The following is a 20,710-nucleotide window of genomic DNA, read 5'->3' as shown; positions in this document are numbered from 1 at the left end:
GGAGAGCTAATAATGGTTCGTGATAACATTTGTGTGGAGGATGTGCAATATGTAGAGGACAAAGTGGAAGCATAGGGAGTAACAATCAGAACAGAAGATTTGAAGAAAAGAAAAATTATAGTTACACATGTTCCACCAAAGACTAATACATGGGGATCAGAAGAGCATAAAGATAAGAAGAGATAGAAGAATACTCTTAGTTGGAGACTAACTGTAAAAATATAAACTTGGGAAAGATGGAAGTAATGGACAATGCTGGGCAGTGGAGTGAGAAAGTTACAGATGACTATGGTTAATACAATGGACCAGTGAGTAGAAGAGTCACAAGATACAAGGGGAGGGGAAGAGGAACCATCGTTACTTGACCTAGTCTTCCAAAAGAAAAAGCTTCACCTTCAAAACTTCCAAAGAGGAGTCCTTCCAATCATACAATACCTTATTCCAATGAGGAAAAGTGATCATGTGACAGAGATACAAATGCAGGAGGAAGATGAGATAAGATACAGAGAGGACTATAAAGGAGAGAGATTAAATTATGCAAGAGCAGATTTTGAAACTAAGGAGTTATTTTGCCAATACTGAGTGGAGTAATATTATGTGTAGGAAGACTGTACAAGAGAAATATGACATTCTTACAGGAATACAATGAAGGAGTAAAAAAGTTTGTTCCTGTTTATAGAGTTCAGAAAAAAATATATACATGGTACAATGCTAGATGCTTACAAGCAAAAAGACAAAAGGATAAAGCGTGGAAGAAGCTTTTAAAGCAGGGAAATTACTATAATAGTCAGCAGTACAAAGATACTAGAAATGGATATATTAGAGTAAGGAGAGAGGAAGAAAAAGTTTGAGAAGGATATAGTGGATAATAGCAAGGATGAACCAAAACTTTTCTACAAGTTTATAAACAGCAAAACAAAGAATAAGGAAACAATAAAAAAAATAATTAAAGGAAACACGTACCAAACAGAAGAAATTCTGAGATAATGAATGAGAGCTTCAAAACGGTATTCACTGAAGATCAATGTCCTTAATAGGACATTGAATTGCCTTGGATTACAGGAAATTGCAGTTCATAAAGAGGATATTGGAAGATTACTGGACAAGTTGGAAGTCAGAAAAGCAATGGAGCCAGATGGTGCATCAGGCTGGGTGTTAAAAATGTAAAGAGCAATTACTGGAGCTAATTTGGGAAATCATTAAAAGTTCAATAAATGAAGGGAAAGTTCCACTAGAATGGAAGAGAGCCAACGTAATACCAATATCTAAAGGAGGAAAGGCAACTGAACCACCAAGCTACAGACCAGTGTCACTTACAAGTGTCGTAGGGAAGTTCTGAATATTTATCAAAAGAAAAATGGGTTAAATTTCTAGAAGAGGAGCAAGTCATATCGAACTGACAATTTGGGTTCAGGACAGAGCGGTCATGTGTATCAAACTTATTAAGCTTCTACTCCAGGGTTATTGCAGGACTTTAACGCAGAGATGGTTGGGTAGACACGGTATACCTGGACATTAAGGCATTTGATAAAGTCCCTCACGGAAGACTTCTTTGGAAACTAGAGAACATAGGAGGACTGTGTGGGAACCTTGCTCGAATGGACAAGAGATTATTTGAAGGATAGAGAAATAAGAACTGATCAGAGATACATACTCATCTTGGAGTAAAGTAACTAGTGGGGTGCCACAAGGGTCAATGTTAGCCCCCATTATTTTTCAAGTTTATGTAAATGACATTCACATTGGGGTAAACAGCTATAGGAATTTATTCGGTGATGATGCAAAGTTGCTAAATGTTATCAAAACCAGAGAGGACTGTATACTGCTACAGGAAGATTTAAATAAGATCTATGAATAGAGCAAGAAGTGGAAATTGGAGTTTAATGCCAAGAAATGTCACATAATGGAACTAGGAAAGAGTGTAAGAGAAGACCAGTATGGAACTATCTGAATGGGAGAGGAGCAAATAACGAAGACTAAAGAGGAAAAAGATCTTGGAGTGATCATACAAGAAAATCTGCCCTGATAAACACAAATAAGATATTTGGACTATCATATAGGACGTTGACTAATGTAAGAGTGGCCTTACATTACATGGATAAAGATGTGATGATTTTAATCATCACAAGCATGATATGTCCAAGGCTGGAATATGCAGCAGTGGTATGGTCTCCGAGTTCTAAAAAAAAAACTGGAAAGGATACAGAAGATTGCTACAAAGTTGGTGCCGGAATTAAAGGACCTCACATATGAAGAACGACTGAAGGAAATGGGACTGCCAACCTTACAAGATAGAAGAGAATGTGGGGACCTAATAACAATGTATAAGATAGTAAATAATATTGAAAAGATAGACAAATAAGACCTGGTGCTGTTGGTGGAAAAGGATGGAAGGACAAGAGGACATGAAAAGATCAGGATGAGGCAGTGTGTGAAGGATGTTGGAAAATACAGTTTTCCACACAGAACGGTGGAAAAATGGAATGCATTGGATAATGGAATTGTTGCAGCACATAGTGTGCATAACTTTAAAGAAAAATTAGATAAATGGAGATATGGAGACAGGACACCGAGCCCTGCTCGAACCCTGCACAATACAACTAGGTAAATACAACTAGGTAAATATGTAAACCCCAGGCCCTGTAAAACTACAACTAGGTAAGTACACAACACACACAAACACACATATATGAAAAATGATCCACTAAAATTTCAGTATCCAAAAAAGATTTGAGAGAATTAGTCAAAAGCCTGAGACAAATGTCTTGACACCTTTCTCTTAAAGAAGTTAAGTCATAGGAGAATGGAAATAGTACAGAAGCAGGTAGGAAGTTCCAGAGTTTACCAGTGAAATGTATGAATGATTGAGAATACTGGTTAACTCTTATATTAGAGGGTTGGGCAGAATAGATATGAGAGGAAGAAGAAAGCCTTGTGCAGCTTTTGATAGAGTCTTGCACAAGGCTTTAATCTTAAAACTATCGTCCTACAGCTTTTATTTTTCTCTGCCACTTTATCTCAAGTTTCCTCTGACTGTTCTATTGCTGCTGTGGTAGAAAGCCACTGCTGTTCTATATATCAACAGTGGTGTTCCTCTGGGTTCTGTCCTGTCACCCACTCTTCCTACTATTCATTAATGATCTTAACCAAACTTTTTACCCTATCCACTCTTCTGCTGATGATACCACCCTACATCTTTTCATGTCCTTTCAGGAAGTCAACAGATTATGCAGGGACACTACAGAATGCCTAACTTTTTATTTCTAAAATTTTTGATTGGGGCAGGGAAAACTTCAGGGTTCAATGCCTCAAAAACTCAATCCTTCATCAATCAACTCAAACACCTTCCAGATAACTATCCCCTTCTTCAATGACACTCAACTGTGTCCCTCCTTCACATTGAATATCCTCGGTCTGTCCTTTACTCATAATCTTAACTGGAAACTTCCCATCTCATCTCTGGCTAAAACAGCTGCTATGATTAAATAAGAGTGGAATCAAAAGCTTTTAGTCTCATCAAATCCCCTCCTTTAACTGACCGTCTTCATCTTTTTCTCATCACCAGAATATTGCATCTTTTGCCATCTCTTTCTCATTATAATTAACCCCGGTGTATTGTGTAATTTACGTATAGCTTTATTATTGTTACATTACTGCTCCGTTATCGTTCAGCTTTCGGTAAGTTATTGCGCTATCAACTGGATTGTGTGACGAATACAACAACCATACAACCAATACCACGGTCCAGATGTACACCACGTTCCAGATGTATATCTGGACCGTGACCAATACAATGAATGCCACGCAACAATCACAGGAACGTACACCAATAGCGATACCATAGTTTGTATCATTTTTTTTCGACGAATCTAGAAAAAAAGGATGCATATTTTTTTTTTCAGGATGAGATGAATCAGGGAAAAACACACGACTACTATGTCATGCCCTAGGCCCAACGTTTCATGACGTGGAAATTTTTTTTCACGAAGTTACTTTTTTTTTCTGCAAGTAATGCCAAAGCATGGCACGATCGCCTCACATCATATGTGGCCTTTAAAGATTAACTGTAAATAAGCTCCGGTTTAAGTGCAAAGTATGAGTGGAATGGGACACCAATGAATGTGTGAAGAACCGCTGTAGTGTGATGCTTTACATAGTATACGTAAGGTTCACATAGATTTCTTCTTTCACTTGTTTTTGTTGGTTTCTTGTTACAATATCTAGATTCATTGGAATGACATTAGGTATTGTACTTGAGATCTTAAAATAAAAGTCAAATGTTTAAAATAAAATTAATGTGGTATTCAAGGCTTTGATGTACACAATACCACTTTAAAAGTAATGAAAAGTACTCCATGAAGACAGTGCTAGAGAGCACCTCTAATGTTAATGAGCGAGTTATTTGTGTTGCATTTTTTGTCAATATTATAGTAGGATAGGACTGCCGTGGTGCAATGGGACCACACGCGCTTTGTGGGCCCCAGGGTTCTCAAGCGCACGGATTCAAATCCTGGCCATGGTGAGGTTAGGAAGGACATCCACTCGGGGTAACGGTTCCCAAATGCCAAAACCATAAAAAAAAAAAAGTAATCCCGACTTCTGTCAGGAGGCCCCATCCTAACCCTAATAATAGGGAAAACGGATGTAAAAAAAAAAAAAATTATAGTAGGATAGGAGACTTGAGAGACTGAACCGAAATCTTTTGCGTGATGGGTTTGCAAAGAAAAATAGTGGTTTTCAGAAGACCAACTGTTTATTATAAATATTAATATTGTTGCGGCAGCGCAGGGGGGCCGGGTGGTAGTGATAAGCAGTGAAGTTAGAGTGAGGTGGTATTGCTGAGAGACAGGAAGTGGGGGACCAGAGGGGATGGCCATGCACGTGGATAAAGTAGTGGTGATTGGCCCCGAGGCGAGCCAACCACTGTATTGCAATGATGGGGGGGCTGTATTTAAGCCACTGTTGTCTGTCTCGCTCTGCTCTCCGTTCTCGTGGTCCGCATTCGCACTGTGTACTACCCTGTATTTCACTGTTGTACTGTGTTACTACCAAAGTAAACGTAAGAAGTTGTACTAAGTGTTTCCTGCCAGTCCTGCCTTTCTGTGCCAGTCAAGTCTGCCTAAGTAAGTACCTCGCCTCATTGTTAGTCACGGACCCTCGTCAACTTATCCCTGTGCCGCTCCGTCCTGAATACTGTCCTGGTCTCTGCCGCTGAGAGTGAGTGAGTTGCTGTCGCAGAGTTGGAAGCTGAAGTAAGGACCTTGGGTGCCCTGCCTTGCCCAGTGGTTGCGGGTGTGGGTGGCCCTGCTGTGCTGTGTGGGCAGTGGTTTGGCCCTGCTGTGCTGTGTGGGTGGTGGTTCGTAACAATATGTTCAGTAACAATTATATACTAACATTCTCCAAGACACCTTACCTTCTGGTCTGTACCATCCAACTTGATGCTGAAGGCATGGTCCTTGTTAGCATCCAGCCAGTAGAGACGACCAGCAGGCAGGTCAAGTGCCATGGCGTTGGGCCACAGTACTCCATTCATTGCCACCACATCATGATTAGTACCATCCATTCCAGCCTTGCGAATTGTGCCGTCCTTCACGTCAGTCCAATACATATACCTGAATCACAAAAGGATTAATACTACTTATTTACCTCTGCTATCTTGAAAAACAACAAATATTGGATTCAATAATTGTTTCTTATACAACTGACTTCCCCTGCAAAATTACTTTAATAGTAAATGGCACTTACTGATATGCAGTTTTTAAGTTTAATCAAATGCAGATACGATGTTGTATTGCTAACCTATTAACCATATCCAACTGGATGGCTCTTGGATGACCAAGACCACTCAATAGCGAGTAGCAGGAGGAGCCGTCCATTTTACACACCATGATATGTTTCATTTTGGGATCTGTGAGGTACAGGTTCCTACCAGTCCAGTCCACGGCCAAACCCTCAGCCACAATGAAGCCTATGACAATGAATCAGGTAGGACCGGATTACCAGCAAGATCAGACAATAAATTGTAAAAAATAATCAAGTTTGACATCACATTACAAACTAAGATTAATCGAGTACTTACCAGTACCCCACCAAAAAATAGCGAACAAGAACGAGGAAAGAACAGCACAAATTAGAAATAAGGAAGCATATAGCATGAACAAGCTTAAAGAAAAATTATGAACAAATAATTATCAGAAAAAAACTCACCATCACGCAACAGTTTGTGAGTCACTGCATTAGGTACCACTTCCGCTTTTAACACATTACCAAAGGTACTCCAGAACATCGTGCGAGTTACAGGGTCATAACCCAATCCTATGACCTGATCAAGGTATGCAAGAAATCAATACCTACTCTGTAATATTTATGATATGAAAGACTCAAGTTTCTTAGTTTTTTTTTCTCTGTACACATTTACTGATAATTATTAATATAAAGAGGTTCAGTAAAAAAGTATTCTCTACTACAACAGAAGCTTAAAATTCAGGTGTTAGTTGTATTAGACTTACAACAACAACTTACATCAAAATATTCCACCTCTCAATGTCATTACTGGATTAACAAACCAATACATGGACTATTTACCGATGCATTCCCCGAGTGAACAATTTGCACGTTGCGAGAGCCATCCAGGAACAGCTGCCTGATTCCATCGTCCTGTGCTATTAAAAGAAATGCACTTCCGGACTCTGGGGGATAAAAGCATTCAAGAGGATAAAAACATTCATTGGGAGGGTATTGTGTACTACATGTCCATAGCAAAATTGGTGAAACTGATTTAGTAGATATGACCAAAGACTTATCAAGATGGTGAATTTATGGAATACTGGAATAATGAGATTTTAGCTTCTGCTTCAGTCCTTGAAATTACAGAGTGTGCAGCAGCCAAACTAAACTCAAGCAGTATAATTTTTTTTTTTTTTTTATGCAAGAAGGAGACCTGCCAAGGTCAACAAAATGTTATAAAAAAAAAAAAGGCACACTGGAAATGAAGGTTCCTAAAAGATTTGAAAGGAATTAGCCAAAACACAAGGACAAATGTCTTGAAACCATCTTAAAAGAAGTGAAGTTGTAGAAGATGGAAATACAGAAGCAAGCAGGGAGTTCCAGAATTTACCAGTGAAAAGTATGAATGATCGAGAATATTGGTTAACCCTTGCATTAGAGGGCTCGACAGAATAGGATGTATTAGAGAGTTGGAGAGAATAGGGATGAAAAGAAAAAAACCTTGAGCAGTGAGGCCGCAGGAGGAGGAGGGGAAGGAGGAGACAAGCAGTAAGCAAGATCAGTTGAGCAGTTACCATGAAAATAGCAATAAAAGATATAAAGAGATGCAACATTTTGGCAGTGAGAAAGAGGCTGAAGATGGTCAAAAGAGGGAAGTTGATTAGATGAAGCTTTTGATTCCATCCTATTTGATAAAAGTAAGTGGAATCCTCCCAAACATGCAAAGAGTACTCCATTCAAGGACAGATAAGGCCCTTGTACAGAGTTAGCAGTTGGAGTGGCGAGAAAACTGGCGGAGACGCCACAGAATGCCTAACTTCATAGAAGCTGTTTTAGCAAGATACAAGATGTGAAGTTTCCAGTTAAGATTATGAGTAAAGGACAGACCAAGTATATTCAGTGTGGAAGAGGGAGACAGTTGAATGTCATTGAAAAGAGGATAGTTGTCTGGAAGGCTGTGTCAAGTTGATAGATGGAAGAATTGAAGACTACAGTGTTTTCTCTGCCCCAATCAAAAATCTAAAACCAGAAGTCAGGCATTCTGTGGCATCCCTGCATGATCTGTTGACTTCCTGAAGGAACGTGGAAAGATGTACATAGTGTGGTACCATTAGCGTAGGAGTGAATAGGGCAACTTAAGGTGGTCATTAGTGAATAATAGAAAGTGGGTGACAGGACAGATCCCTGAGGAACACCACTATTAATATATTTAGAAGAACAGTGGCCATCTACTAATGAATGGTTCTTATTTGGTTGAGGTGTGTGTGTGTGTGTGTGTGTGTGTGTGTGTGTGTGTGTGTGTGTGTGTGTGTGTGTGTGTGTGTATTTACCTAATTGTAACATACGGGAAAAGAGCTATGCTCGTGTTGTCCCGTCTCCATATCTATTAATGTCCAGCTTTTTCTTAAAATCATGAATATTCCTTGCGTTGACCACTTCCACGTCTAAACTATTCCATGCTTCCACCCTTCTATGAGGAAGCTATATTTTTCACATCTCTCCTATAAGTGGCCATTTTAGTTTTTCCCATGCCCTCTCGACATTCTTTCATTCCACATACACAGATCTTCCCTATCCATTTTTCCATGCCAATCATCACTCTGTATATTGCTATCAGGTCTCCCTTTCTCTTCTGTTTTCCAGGGTCGGAAGTTGCATTCTGTTCAGTCTGTCTTCATAAGTCAAATCTCTTAAGTCAGGCACCATTTTTGTTGCAGCCCTCTGTACTTTCTCTAGTTTCCTTATGTGTTTCTTTAAGTTCGGAGCCCACTGTATTGTTGCATATTCAAGCCTCGGTCTTATCATTGCAGTAATTATTTTCTTCATCATTTCTTCATCTAAATATCTGACGCCACTCTTATGTTCCTCAATAAGTTCAATACTTCTCCAATTATTTTGTTTATATGTCTCTCTGGCGATAGGTCATTGGTAATTGTCACCCCAAGGTCTTTTTCTTCATGACTGGTTTTATGTCTTCATTTCCTATCTTGTACATACTCCTGATTCTTCTTTCACTCTTGCCAAACTCTATTTTCTTGCATTTTGTCGTGTTGAACTCCATTTGCCATGTACAGCTCCATTTCCATATTCTGTCCAAGTCTTCCTGGAGTAGTTCGCAATCTTTGTCACATCTCACTTTTCTTAACAATTTTGCATCGTCTGCAAATAGGCTCACATAACTGGACACCCCATCCACCATGTCATTTATGTAGACCGCGAACATTACTGGTGCCAACACTGATCCCTGTGGAACTCCACTCTCCACCAAGCCCCATTCTGATGGTCTGTCCTTAATTATTGTTCTCATTTCTCTTCCTACCAAAAGTCTTCCATCCATTTTAGTAAACTGCCATGCACTCCTCCTACCATTTCAAGTTTCCAGATCAGTCTCCGGTGTGGTACCTTATCAAAGGCCTTTTTTAAATCCAGATATATTCCATCAGCCCAACCATCTCTTTCCTGTATTACATCTATCACCCTCGAATAGTAACATATCAGGTTTGTCGTGCATGAACGCCCTTTTCTAAAACCAAATTGACACTCACAAAGTATGTCATTTTTCTCCAAGAAGTCTGTCCATCTATTCTTCACCACCCTCTCACACATCTTAGCTACCACACTTGTAAGTGACACTGGTCTATAGTTCAATGGGTCTCTCTTGTTACCTGATTTATAGATTGGGACAATGTTAAATCTTTTCCAGTCTTGGGGCACTACACCTTCCCTTAATGAGGCATCAATTACTTCAAACTTTTTCTGCCAGTTGCTCCCTGCATTCTCTTAAAATCCATCCTGATACCCCATCAGGTCCCACAGCTTTTCTCACTTCTAAACTCCCCATCATATTCTTGATCTCCTCCTGTGTGTGTGTGTGTGTGTGTGTGTGTGTGTGTGTGTGTGTGTGTGTGTGTGTGTGTGTGTGTGTGTGTGTGTGTGTGTGTGTATTTACCTAATTGTATTTACCTAATTGTAACATACGGGAAAAGAGCTATGCTCGTGTTGTCCCGTCTCCATATCTATTAATGTCCAGCTTTTTCTTAAAATCATGAATATTCCTTGCGTTGACCACTTCCACATCTAAACTATTCCATGCTTCCACCCTTCTATGAGGAAGCTATATTTTTCATCTCTCCTATAAGTGGCCATTTTAGTTTTTCCCATGCCCTCTCGACATTCTTTCATTCCACATACACAGATCTTCCCTATCCATTTTTCCATGCCAATCATCACTCTGTATATTGCTATCAGGTCTCCCTTTCTCTTCTGTTTTCCAGGGTCGGAAGTTGCATTCTTTTCAGTCTGTCTTCATAAGTCAAATCTCTTAAGTCAGGCACCATTTTTGTTGCAGCCCTCTGTACTTTCTCTAGTTTCCTTATGTGTTTCTTTAAGTTCGAGCCCACTGTATTGTTGCATATTCAAGCCTCGGTCTTATCATTGCAGTAATTATTTTCTTCATCATTTCTTCATCTAAATATCGAACGCCACTCTTATGTTCCTCAATAAGTTCAATACTTCTCCAATTATTTTGTTTATATGTCTCTCTGGCGATAGGTCATTGGTAATTGTCACCCCAAGGTCTTTTCTTCATGACTGGTTTTATGTCTTCATTTCCTATCTTGTACATACTCCTGATTCTTCTTTCACTCTTGCCAAACTCTATTTTCTTGCATTTTGTCGTGTTGAACTCCATTTGCCATGTACAGCTCCATTTCCATATTCTGTCCAAGTCTTCCTGGAGTAGTTCGCAATCTTTGTCACATCTCACTTTTCTTAACAATTTTGCATCGTCTGCAAATAGGCTCACATAACTGGACACCCCATCCACCATGTCATTTATGTAGACCGAACATTACTGGTGCCAACACTGATCCCTGTGGAACTCCACTCTCCACCAAGCCCCATTCTGATGGTCTGTCCTTAATTATTGTTCTCATTTCTCTTCCTACCAAAAGTCTTCCATCCATTTTAGTAAACTGCCATGCACTCCTCCTACCATTTCAAGTTTCCAGATCAGTCTCCGGTGTGGTACCTTATCAAAGGCCTTTTTTAAATCCAGATATATTCCATCAGCCCAACCATCTCTTTCCTGTATTACATCTATCACCCTCGAATAGTAACATATCAGGTTTGTCGTGCATGAACGCCCTTTTCTAAAACCAAATTGACACTCACAAAGTATGTCATTTTCTCCAAGAAGTCTGTCCATCTATTCTTCACCACCCTCTCACACATCTTAGCTACCACACTTGTAAGTGACACTGGTCTATAGTTCAATGGGTCTCTCTTGTTACCTGATTTATAGATTGGGACAATGTTAGCTCTTTTCCAGTCTTGGGGCACTACACCTTCCCTTAATGAGGCATCAATTACTTCACAAACTTTTTCTGCCAGTTGCTCCTGCATTCTCTTAAAATCCATCCTGATACCCCATCAGGTCCCACAGCTTTTCTCACTTCTAAACTCCCCATCATATTCTTGATCTCCTCCACAGTTACTTGAAACTCCTTCATAATCCCTTTCTGTTCCATTACCAGTGGTTTGTCAAAAGCAGTCTCCTTTGTGAATACCTTCCAAAGCATCCATTCATAGCCTCTGCCATTTCCTGGGATCTTCACTGCATACTCCATTTACTTCTAAACTTTCAATACTTTCTCTATTTTTGATGTTGTTGTTCACATGTCTGTAAAAAGCCTTGGTTGGTCTTTACATTTATCAATTATATCCTTTTCTTGTTTCTTTCTTTCTTCTCTTCTAATCAACACATATTCATTTCTTGCTCTTTTGTAACTTTCCACTGCTTAATCCGTCTTTTCCTTCTCCACCTCTTCCATGCATCCTCTTTTCTTGTTCTAGCCTTTTCACATCTATCGTTAAACCAGTCCTGCTTTCCAACTTCTCTATGTTGTCTTATTGGTACAAATTTTTTCTCACCTTCTTTGTATATTTTTATAAATTCCTTCCACTTTTCATTTGCTCCCATAGCACTCTTGAATTTCATCCAATTTGTCTCTTGAAAGAATTTCTTTAGGTTTCCAAAATCTGTCTTGGCATAATTCCATCTTCCCACTTTATATTCTTCATTTCTTCTAGATTTCTCTTCATCTATCACCTTGAACTCCAAAACTGCATGATCACTCTTTGCTAAAGGGCACTCCACCCTCATCTCCTCAATGACCATTGGCTCTGTACTAAAGACCAAGTCCAAGTGTGTGTGTGTGTGTGTGTGTGTGTGTGTGTGTGTGTGCACTGCACGTGTGTGTGTGTATTTACCTAATTGTATTTACCTAATTGTAACATACGGAAAAGAGCTATGCTCGTACTGTCCCGTCTCCATATCTACTAATGTCCAGCTTTTTCTTAAAATCATGAATATTCCTTGCGTTGACCACTTCCACGTCTAAATTATTCCATGCTTCCACCCTTCTATGAGGGAAGCTATATTTTTCACATCCCTCCTATAAGTGGCCATTTTAGTTTTTCCCATGCCCTCTCGACATTCTTTCATTCCACATACACAGATCTTCCCTATCCATTTTTCCATGCCAATCATCACTCTGTATATTGCTATCAGGTCTCCCTTTCTCTTCTGTTTTCCAGGGTCAAGTTGCATTCTGTTCAGTCTGTCTTCATAAGTCAAATCTCTTAAGTCAGGCACCATTTTTGTTGCAGCCCTCTGTACTTTCTCTAGTTTCCTTATGTGTTTCTTTAAGTTCGGAGCCCACTGTATTGTTGCATATTCAAGCCTCGGTCTTATCATTGCAGTAATTATTTTCATCATTTCTTCATCTAAATATACGAACGCCACTCTTATGTTCCTCAATAAGTTCAATACTTCTCCAATTATTTTGTTTATATGTCTCTCTGGCGATAGGTGTGTGTGTGTGTGTGTGTGTGTGAGCTCAGAGCTCATTACTTCCAATCTTCGGATAGGCCTGAGACCAGGCACACACCACACACCGGGACAAAAAGGTCACAACTCCTCAATTTACATCCCGTACCTACTCACTGTTAGGTGAACACTACACGTGAAGGACACACCCAAATATCTCCACGCGGCCAATCGAACCCCAGTCCTCTGGCTTGTGGAGCTCAGCTCTAACCACTGAGCTACCAGCGTGTGTGTGTGTGTGTGTGTGTTTCACTGTTTGATCTGCTGCAGTCTCTGACGACAGCCAGACGTTACCCTACAATGAGCTCAGAGCTCATTATTTCCGATCTTCAGATAGGCCTGAGACCAGGCACACACCACACACCGGGACAACAAGGTCACAACTCCTCGATTTACATCCCGTACCTACTCACTGCTAGGTGAACAGGGGCTACACGTGAAAGGAGAAACACCCAAATATCTCCACCCAGCTAGGGAATCGAACCTTGGTCCTCTGGCTTGTGAAGCCAGCGCTCTAACCACTGAGCTACCTGTGTGTGTGTGTGTGTGTGTGTATTTACCTAGTTGTAGTTTTACAGGGCCTGGGCTTTATGCTCGTGTGGCCCCGTCTCCATATCTACACTTATCCAATCTTACTTTAAAAGTATGCACACTCGTTGCAGACACTACTTCTTCATTTAAACTGTTCCACGTCTCAATACATCTTTGCGGGAAACTATATTTTTTAACATCTCTCAGTCATCTTCCTTTTCTCAGCTTTTTACTGTGCGATCTTGTGCTTCGAATGTCATATTCTTCTCTCAGGATCAGTGTGTGTGTGTGTGTGTGTGTGTGTATTTACCTATTTGTGTATTACAGGGCCCAAGCTAAGCTCTGTGTCCTGTCTCCTTGTCCATTCCTGTCATCTCTTTTTCATCTGATTGACACACACCGCGTCAACGACATGACTGCTCAGTTTATTCCACTTATCAATGCGGAAAACTGTATTTTCTCACGTCATTTAGACAGATGTCCTTTATTAGCTTTTTTCCATGTCCTCGGAGATGATTACTTGTGGTCACCTTTATCAACTCTCTATCCAGTATGTCAACCTTGTTCACCAATTTATACATAGTTATCATGTCTCTTGTTCTTCTCTCTTCTAATGTGGTCAGCCCCAGCTTCCTCAGTCTTTCCTCAGTCTAACTCCCTGAGTCCTGGTACCATCCTTGTTGCCAGCCTTTGTACAAAGGCCTTTCTACCTTCTTCACATTTTTCTTCATATGCGGTGACCATACATACTGCATATTCTAGCTGGGGTCTTAAGACTTAAGGTACATAATATCTTCATCATTCCTTCATCTAGGTAGTGGAATGCAAGGCCAATATTTTGAAGCATGTTGTATGTTTTCCCAAAAATCTTGTTAATGTGTTTCTCCGATGACAAAGTGTTTTGCACGGTTACTCCTAAGTCTTTCTCCTCATTGGTCTCTTTAATTTTCTCATCACCCAGTCTGTAATCCCAGTTTGGTCTGTATCTACTTCTTCCCATTTTCATAACATGGGTCTTGTCTATATTAAATTCCATCTGCCACTCTTTACTCCACTCATTTTATCAAGATTTTCCTGTAACTTGTTACAATCTTCCACATTCTTTACTCTCCTCATAATTTTAGTATCGTCCGCAACATGTTCATATAACTGTCAATTCCTACTGGCATATCATTAACAAATAAAAAACGTGATGAGACCCAGCATTGACCCTTGTGGAACTCCACTGGTTACCTTCTTCCACTCGGACTTCCTTCCTCTCACCACTGTTCTCATTTCTCTTCCCATTAAGTAATTTTCCATCCATTTTGCTAGTTTATCATTTACTCCTCCAGTCATCTTTAGTTTCCACATCAGTCTATTGTGTGGTACTTTATCAAAGGCCTTTCTCAAGTCCAGGTAGATAGCATCCACCCATCTCTCTCTATGTTGTAGTATGTCAGTCACTCTTGAATAAAAACATAATAAATTGGATACACACGATCTTCCTTTTCTGAAACCAAACTGCCTTTCACTCAGAACGTTTTCACTTTCTAGATACTCACTCCACTTAGCTTTAATTACTTCTTCACATACCTTGCACAATATACTAGTCAACGATACTGGTCTATAATTTAGCGGTTCCATTCTACTACCATTCTTATATATAGGCACAATGTCAGCTCTTTTCCACTCTTTCGGGACTATTCCTGTTCATATGGAGGTTTCCACAATATCAAATATGGGGTTCAACAATTGATCCTGACATTCTTTTAGCAACCTCCCAGATATGCCATCAGGCCCCATTGATTCATTAATATCCAGATTGCTTATAATTTTCCTTAAATCTTCCTTAGTAACCATGATGTCCTGCATTTCCTTTATTTCTGTAGGCCTTCCTCCCATAAAATGCTCCTCCTTTGTAAACACTTTGCAAAAGTTGTCGTTCAAAATTTCAGCTCTCTCTCCAGCATCTTCATATACTTCTTCCCAGTTTTTTTACCTTTTCTATTGTAAAACATTTTTGGGTCACTATCACAGTTTTCCACCACCCTCTGTTCATATTCCTTCTGTGCTGTTCTCCTTACTTCAACATATCTATTCCTTGCTGTTTTGTAGCCTTTCCTTGATAATACATCACTTTTTCTTAAGTTTCTTCCATGCCTTTTCTTTGTTCTTTTTTGCTTCTTCACAATTTCTATTAAACCACTGTTTATTATTTAAAGTCCTCTTTCTGTAATATGGCACAAACTTTTTCACAGCAGAGTTATACAAATCCATAAATTTATCGTACTTCAATTGCATCTCTCTTTCCTGGTATACCATGGACCAGTCAATTTCATTAAAGAACTCCCTTATATGGTTATAATTTGCCCTAGTATAATTTAATTTTTCCTCCCTGCGTTCCACAATCTTATTCGTGCTTAATTCTGTATCCAGCTCAAAGCTTAGGACATCATGATTGCTTTTCCCCAAGGGACTTTCATGTTCAATTTCCTCTTTTAGAGATTCCCCTGGTAAATACCATATCCAACCTTGCTGCAACATCCTGTCCCCTGCACCTTGTTGGTGATCTCACCCCCTGTGTCAAGTTATTTGTTGCTACCTTTAAAAATTCTTCTGCCCACTCACCACCATTCACCACTTCGTAGTCTTCCCACACTATTTCTTTGCAATTAAAGTCTCCAACTATCATCACTATCCTTTCTGGAGTTCTTGCTTCATTCTGTCTAGAGTATTTCTCATCACCATTTGGTACTGTTCATATTCCCAAGCATTGGTTCTGGGTGGTATGTATACTATTATAATATTAATGTCCCTCTTGCCATCTGTTACAAGCATACTTATCACTTCCTCTCATTTCTTTTACTATAGTTCACCTCCTTCACTATCAGATCTTTCTTAGTAAGAACCATTATACCACCACCTCCTTTATTTTTTCTATCATTTCTCCATACTTTGTAGTGATTTACAACAAACCAGTCTAGCTTTATTTCGGGCCTTAGCTTTGTTTCCACGACACACATTATGTCCAGTTCGTTATTTCTTAGGTAATCCATACATTCTAGCCTCTTAGACAGAAATCCATCTATGTTCGTGTGTGTGTGTGTGTGTGTGTGTGTGTGTGTGTGTGTTTCACTGTTTGATCTGCTGCAGTCTCTCAGACAGCCAGATTATCCTCAGCTTAGAGCTCATTATTTCCGATCTTTGGATAGACCCGAGACCAGGCACACACCACACACTGGGACAACAAGGTCAACTCCTCATTTCATCCCTACCTACTCACTGCTAGGTGAACACTCTGAAAGGAGACACCCAAATATCTCCACCCGGCCAATCAAACCCCGGTCCTCTGGCTTGTGAAGCCAGTCTCTAACCACTGAGCTACCTTTGTGTGTGTGTGTGTGTGTGTGTTTGTGTGTGTGTGTGTGTGTGTGTGTGTGTGTATTTACCTAGTTGTATTTACCTAGTTGTAGTTTTACACCTCTTTATGCTCTGTGGTCCCGTCTCCATATCTACACTTATCCAATTTTTCTTTAAAACTATGTACACTCTTTGCTGATACCACTTCCTCACTCAAACTGTTCCAAGTCTCAACACATCTTTGTGGGAAACTAAATTTTTTAACATCTCTCAGACATCGTCCTTCCTTAGTTTCTTACTATGCGATCTTGTGCTTCTAAAGTCATATTCTTCTCTCAGGATCAGTTTCTCATTATCCACTTCATCCATTCCGTTAATCAATTTATAAACTTGTATCAGATCCCCTCTCTCTTTTCTCTGCTCCAAGGTTGGTAGATCCATTGCCTTTAGTCTCTCCTCATATGCCATCCCTTTAAATTCTGGAACCATTCTTGTAGCCATTTTTAGTCTCTAGTCTCCTTATTTTTTTTTTTTATCCACACAACTCCATATTCCAATCTAGGTCTTATTTTAGTACTTATCAATTTCTTCATCATTTCCTTGTCCATATAGTGAAATGCTACTCCAATATTCCTTAGCAAATTATACGTCTCTGAAAATTCTATCAATATGGCTAACTTGATTATTTTCTTCCATTGTCACTCCCAAGTCCTTTTCCTTTTTACTTTTTCTAGTTCTACTCCATCTCCCATCTTATAGATTCCCACTGGTCGTCTGTGTGTGTGTGTGTGTGTGTGTGTGTGTGTGTGTGTGTGTGTGTGTGTGTGTGTGTGTGTGTGTGTTTACCTAATTGTATTTACCTAATTGTAACATACGGAAAAGAGCTATGCTCGTGTTGTCCCATCTCCATATCTATTAATGTCCAGCTTTTCTTAAAATCATGAATATTCCTTGCGTTGACCACTTCCACGTCTAAACTATTCCATGCTTCCACCCTTCTATGAGGGAAGCTATATTTTTCACATCTCTCCTATAAGTGGCCATTTTAGTTTTTCCCATGCCCTCTCGACATTCTTTCATTCCACATACACAGATCTTCCCTATCCATTTTTCCATGCCAATCATCACTCTGTATATTGCTATCAGGTCTCCCTTTCTCTTCTGTTTTCCAGGGTCGGAAGTTGCATTCTTTTCAGTCTGTCTTCATAAGTCAAATCTCTTAAGTCAGGCACCATTTTTGTTGCAGCCCTCTGTACTTTCTCTAGTTTCCTTATGTGTTTCTTTAAGTTCGGAGCCCACTGTATTGTTGCATATTCAAGCCTCGGTCTTATCATTGCAGTAATTATTTTCTTCATCATTTCTTCATCTAAATATACGAACGCCACTCTTATGTTCCTCAATAAGTTCAATACTTCTCCAATTATTTTGTTTATATGTCTCTCTGGCGATAGGTCATTGGTAATTGTCACCCCAAGGTCTTTTTCTTCATGACTGGTTTTATGTCTTCATTTCCTATCTTGTACATACTCCTGATTCTTCTTTCACTCTTGCCAAACTCTATTTTCTTGCATTTTGTCGTGTTGAACTCCATTTGCCATGTACAGCTCCATTTCCATATTCTGTCCAAGTCTTCCTGGAGTAGTTCGCAATCTTTGTCACATCTCACTTTTCTTAACAATTTTGCATCGTCTGCAAATAGGCTCACATAACTGGACACCCCATCCACCATGTCATTTATGTAGACCGCGAACATTACTGGTGCCAACACTGATCCCTGTGGAACTCCACTCTCCACCAAGCCCCATTCTGATGGTCTGTCCTTAATTATTGTTCTCATTTCTCTTCCTACCAAAAGTCTTCCATCCATTTTAGTAAACTGCCATGCACTCCTCCTACCATTTCAAGTTTCCAGATCAGTCTCCGGTGTGGTACCTTATCAAAGGCCTTTTTTAAATCCAGATATATTCCATCAGCCCAACCATCTCTTTCCTGTATTACATCTATCACCCTCGAATAGTAACATATCAGGTTTGTCGTGCATGAACGCCCTTTTCTAAAACCAAATTGACACTCACAAAGTATGTCATTTTCTCCAAGAAGTCTGTCCATCTATTCTTCACCACCCTCTCACACATCTTAGCTACCACACTTGTAAGTGACACTGGTCTATAGTTCAATGGGTCTCTCTTGTTACCTGATTTATAAATTGGGACAATGTTAGCTCTTTTCCAGTCTTGGGGCACTACACCTTCCCTTAATGAGGCATCAATTACTTCAAACTTTTTCTGCCAGTTGCTCCTGCATTCTCTTAAAATCCATCCTGATACCCCATCAGGTCCCACAGCTTTTCTCACTTCTAAACTCCCCATCATATTCTTGATCTCCTCCACAGTTACTTGAAACTCCTTCATAATCCCTTTCTGTTCCATTACCAGTGGTTTGTCAAAAGCAGTCTCCTTTGTGAATACCTTCCGAAAGCATCCATTCATAGCCTCTGCCATTTCCCTGGGATCCTCACTGCATACTCCATTTACTTCTAAACTTTCAATACTTTCTCTATTTTTGATGTTGTTGTTCACATGTCTGTAAAAAAAGCCTTGGTTGGTCTTTACATTTATCAATTATATCCTTTTCTTGTTTCTTTCTCGTGTGTGTGTGTGTGTGTGTGTGTGTGTCTAATTCACTGTAATTCACCGTTTGATCTGCTGCAGTCTCTGACGAGACAGCCAGACGTTACCCTACGGAACGAGCTCAGAGCTATGTGTGTGTGTGTGTGTGTGTGTGTGTGTATTTACCTAGTTGTATTTACCTAGTTGTAGTTTTACAGGGCCTAGGCTTTATGCTCGTGTGGCCCCGTCTCCATATCTACACTTATCCAATCTTACTTTAAAAGTGTGCACTCTTTGCAGACACTACTTCTTCATCTAAACTGTTCCACGTCTCAATACATCTCTGCGGGAAACTATATTTTTTAATATCTCAGACATCTTCCCTTTCTCAGCTTTTTACTATGCGATCTTGTACTTCGGACGTCATATTCTTCTCTCAAGATCAGTTTCTCATTATCCACTTGGTCCATTCCGTTGATCAATTTATAGACTTGTATCAGGTCTCCTCTCCCTTCTTTGTTCCAAGGTTGGTAGATCCATAGCCTTTAGTCTCTCCTCATATGTCATCCCTTCAAGTTCTGGGACCATTCTTGTAGCCATTTTTGTAGCCTCTCAATTTTCTTATGTGTTTTTTTTATGAGGGGTCCACACTACTCCTGCATATTCCAATCTAGGTCTTATTATAGTATTTATCAATTTCTTCATCATTTCTTTGTCCATGTAGTGAAATGCTACTCCAATATTCCTCAGCAAATTATATGTTTCTCTAAAAATTCTATCAATAAGGCTTACTGGTTGATTGTTTTCTTCCATCGTCACTCCTAAGTCCTTTTCCTTTTTGACTTTCCCCAGTTCTACACCATCTCCCATCTTATAGATTCCCACAGGTCGTCTTTCACTCTTCCCCATTTCCATGACATGGCTTTTGTTCACATTGAATTCCATTTCCCACTTCTTACTCCATTCCCAGATCTTATTTAGGTCTTGCAGTATTTCACAATCCTCCTTTTGCTTTATAACTCTGCACAGTTTCGTATCATCTGCAATGTCGTTGATAAATTTATGTAGCTGTTCACTGTGTTCTGGCATGTCGTTGATGTGTGTGTGTGTGTGTGTGTGTGTGTGTGTGTGTGTGTGTGTGTGTGTGTGTGTGTGTGTGTGTGTGTGTGTGTGTGTGTGTGTGTGTGTGTGTGTGTGTGTGTGTGTGTGTGTGTGTGTGTGTGTGTGTGTGTGTGTGTGTGTGTGTGTGTGTGTGTGTGTGTGTGTGTGTGTGTGTGTGTGTGTGTGTGTGTGTGTGTGTGTGTGTGTGTGTGTGTGTGTGTGTGTGTGTGTGTGTGGAAACTTGAGATATGTCGGAAGTAGCATGAAGTAGCAGATTAAAGGGTAGAAACTGTAGGAGGGCAGTTTTGAAATCAAAGATTTGTGGAAGACTATCAAAAGCTTTTAATATGTCTAACGCGACAGCAAAAGTTTCACCAAAATCTCTAAAAGAGGATGACCAAAACTCAGTAAGGAATGCCAGAACACCACCAGTAGGGAGCCCTTGACGGAAGCCATACTGCCATCAGTTAAAGATTGTTAAGCGACAGATGTTTAAGAATCTTCTTATTGA

General features: G+C 39.8%; 1 protein-coding gene across 1 annotated transcript in view; it reads right to left on the bottom strand.

Moving 5' to 3' along the window:
- Positions 1–5,374: 5,374 nt before the first annotated feature.
- LOC123498635 (very low-density lipoprotein receptor-like) overlaps positions 5,375–20,710 on the bottom strand; it is a 46,446-nt gene continuing 31,110 nt past the window's right edge. The window contains exons 7-10 of the mRNA XM_045245945.1: positions 6,586–6,689; positions 6,208–6,322; positions 5,800–5,968; positions 5,375–5,612 (exon numbers count right to left, since the gene is read on the bottom strand). Coding sequence (XP_045101880.1) covers positions 5,390–5,612; positions 5,800–5,968; positions 6,208–6,322; positions 6,586–6,689 — 611 coding nt within the window. The 3' untranslated portion in view covers positions 5,375–5,389. The remainder of the gene's footprint in view (positions 5,613–5,799; positions 5,969–6,207; positions 6,323–6,585; positions 6,690–20,710) is intronic.

The sequence above is a fragment of the Portunus trituberculatus genome, chromosome 48 (genome assembly GCF_017591435.1).
Source record: "Portunus trituberculatus isolate SZX2019 chromosome 48, ASM1759143v1, whole genome shotgun sequence".
In the NCBI taxonomy this organism is placed as follows: domain Eukaryota; kingdom Metazoa; phylum Arthropoda; class Malacostraca; order Decapoda; family Portunidae; genus Portunus; species Portunus trituberculatus.
This window is presented reverse-complemented; position numbering and strand designations above follow the sequence as displayed.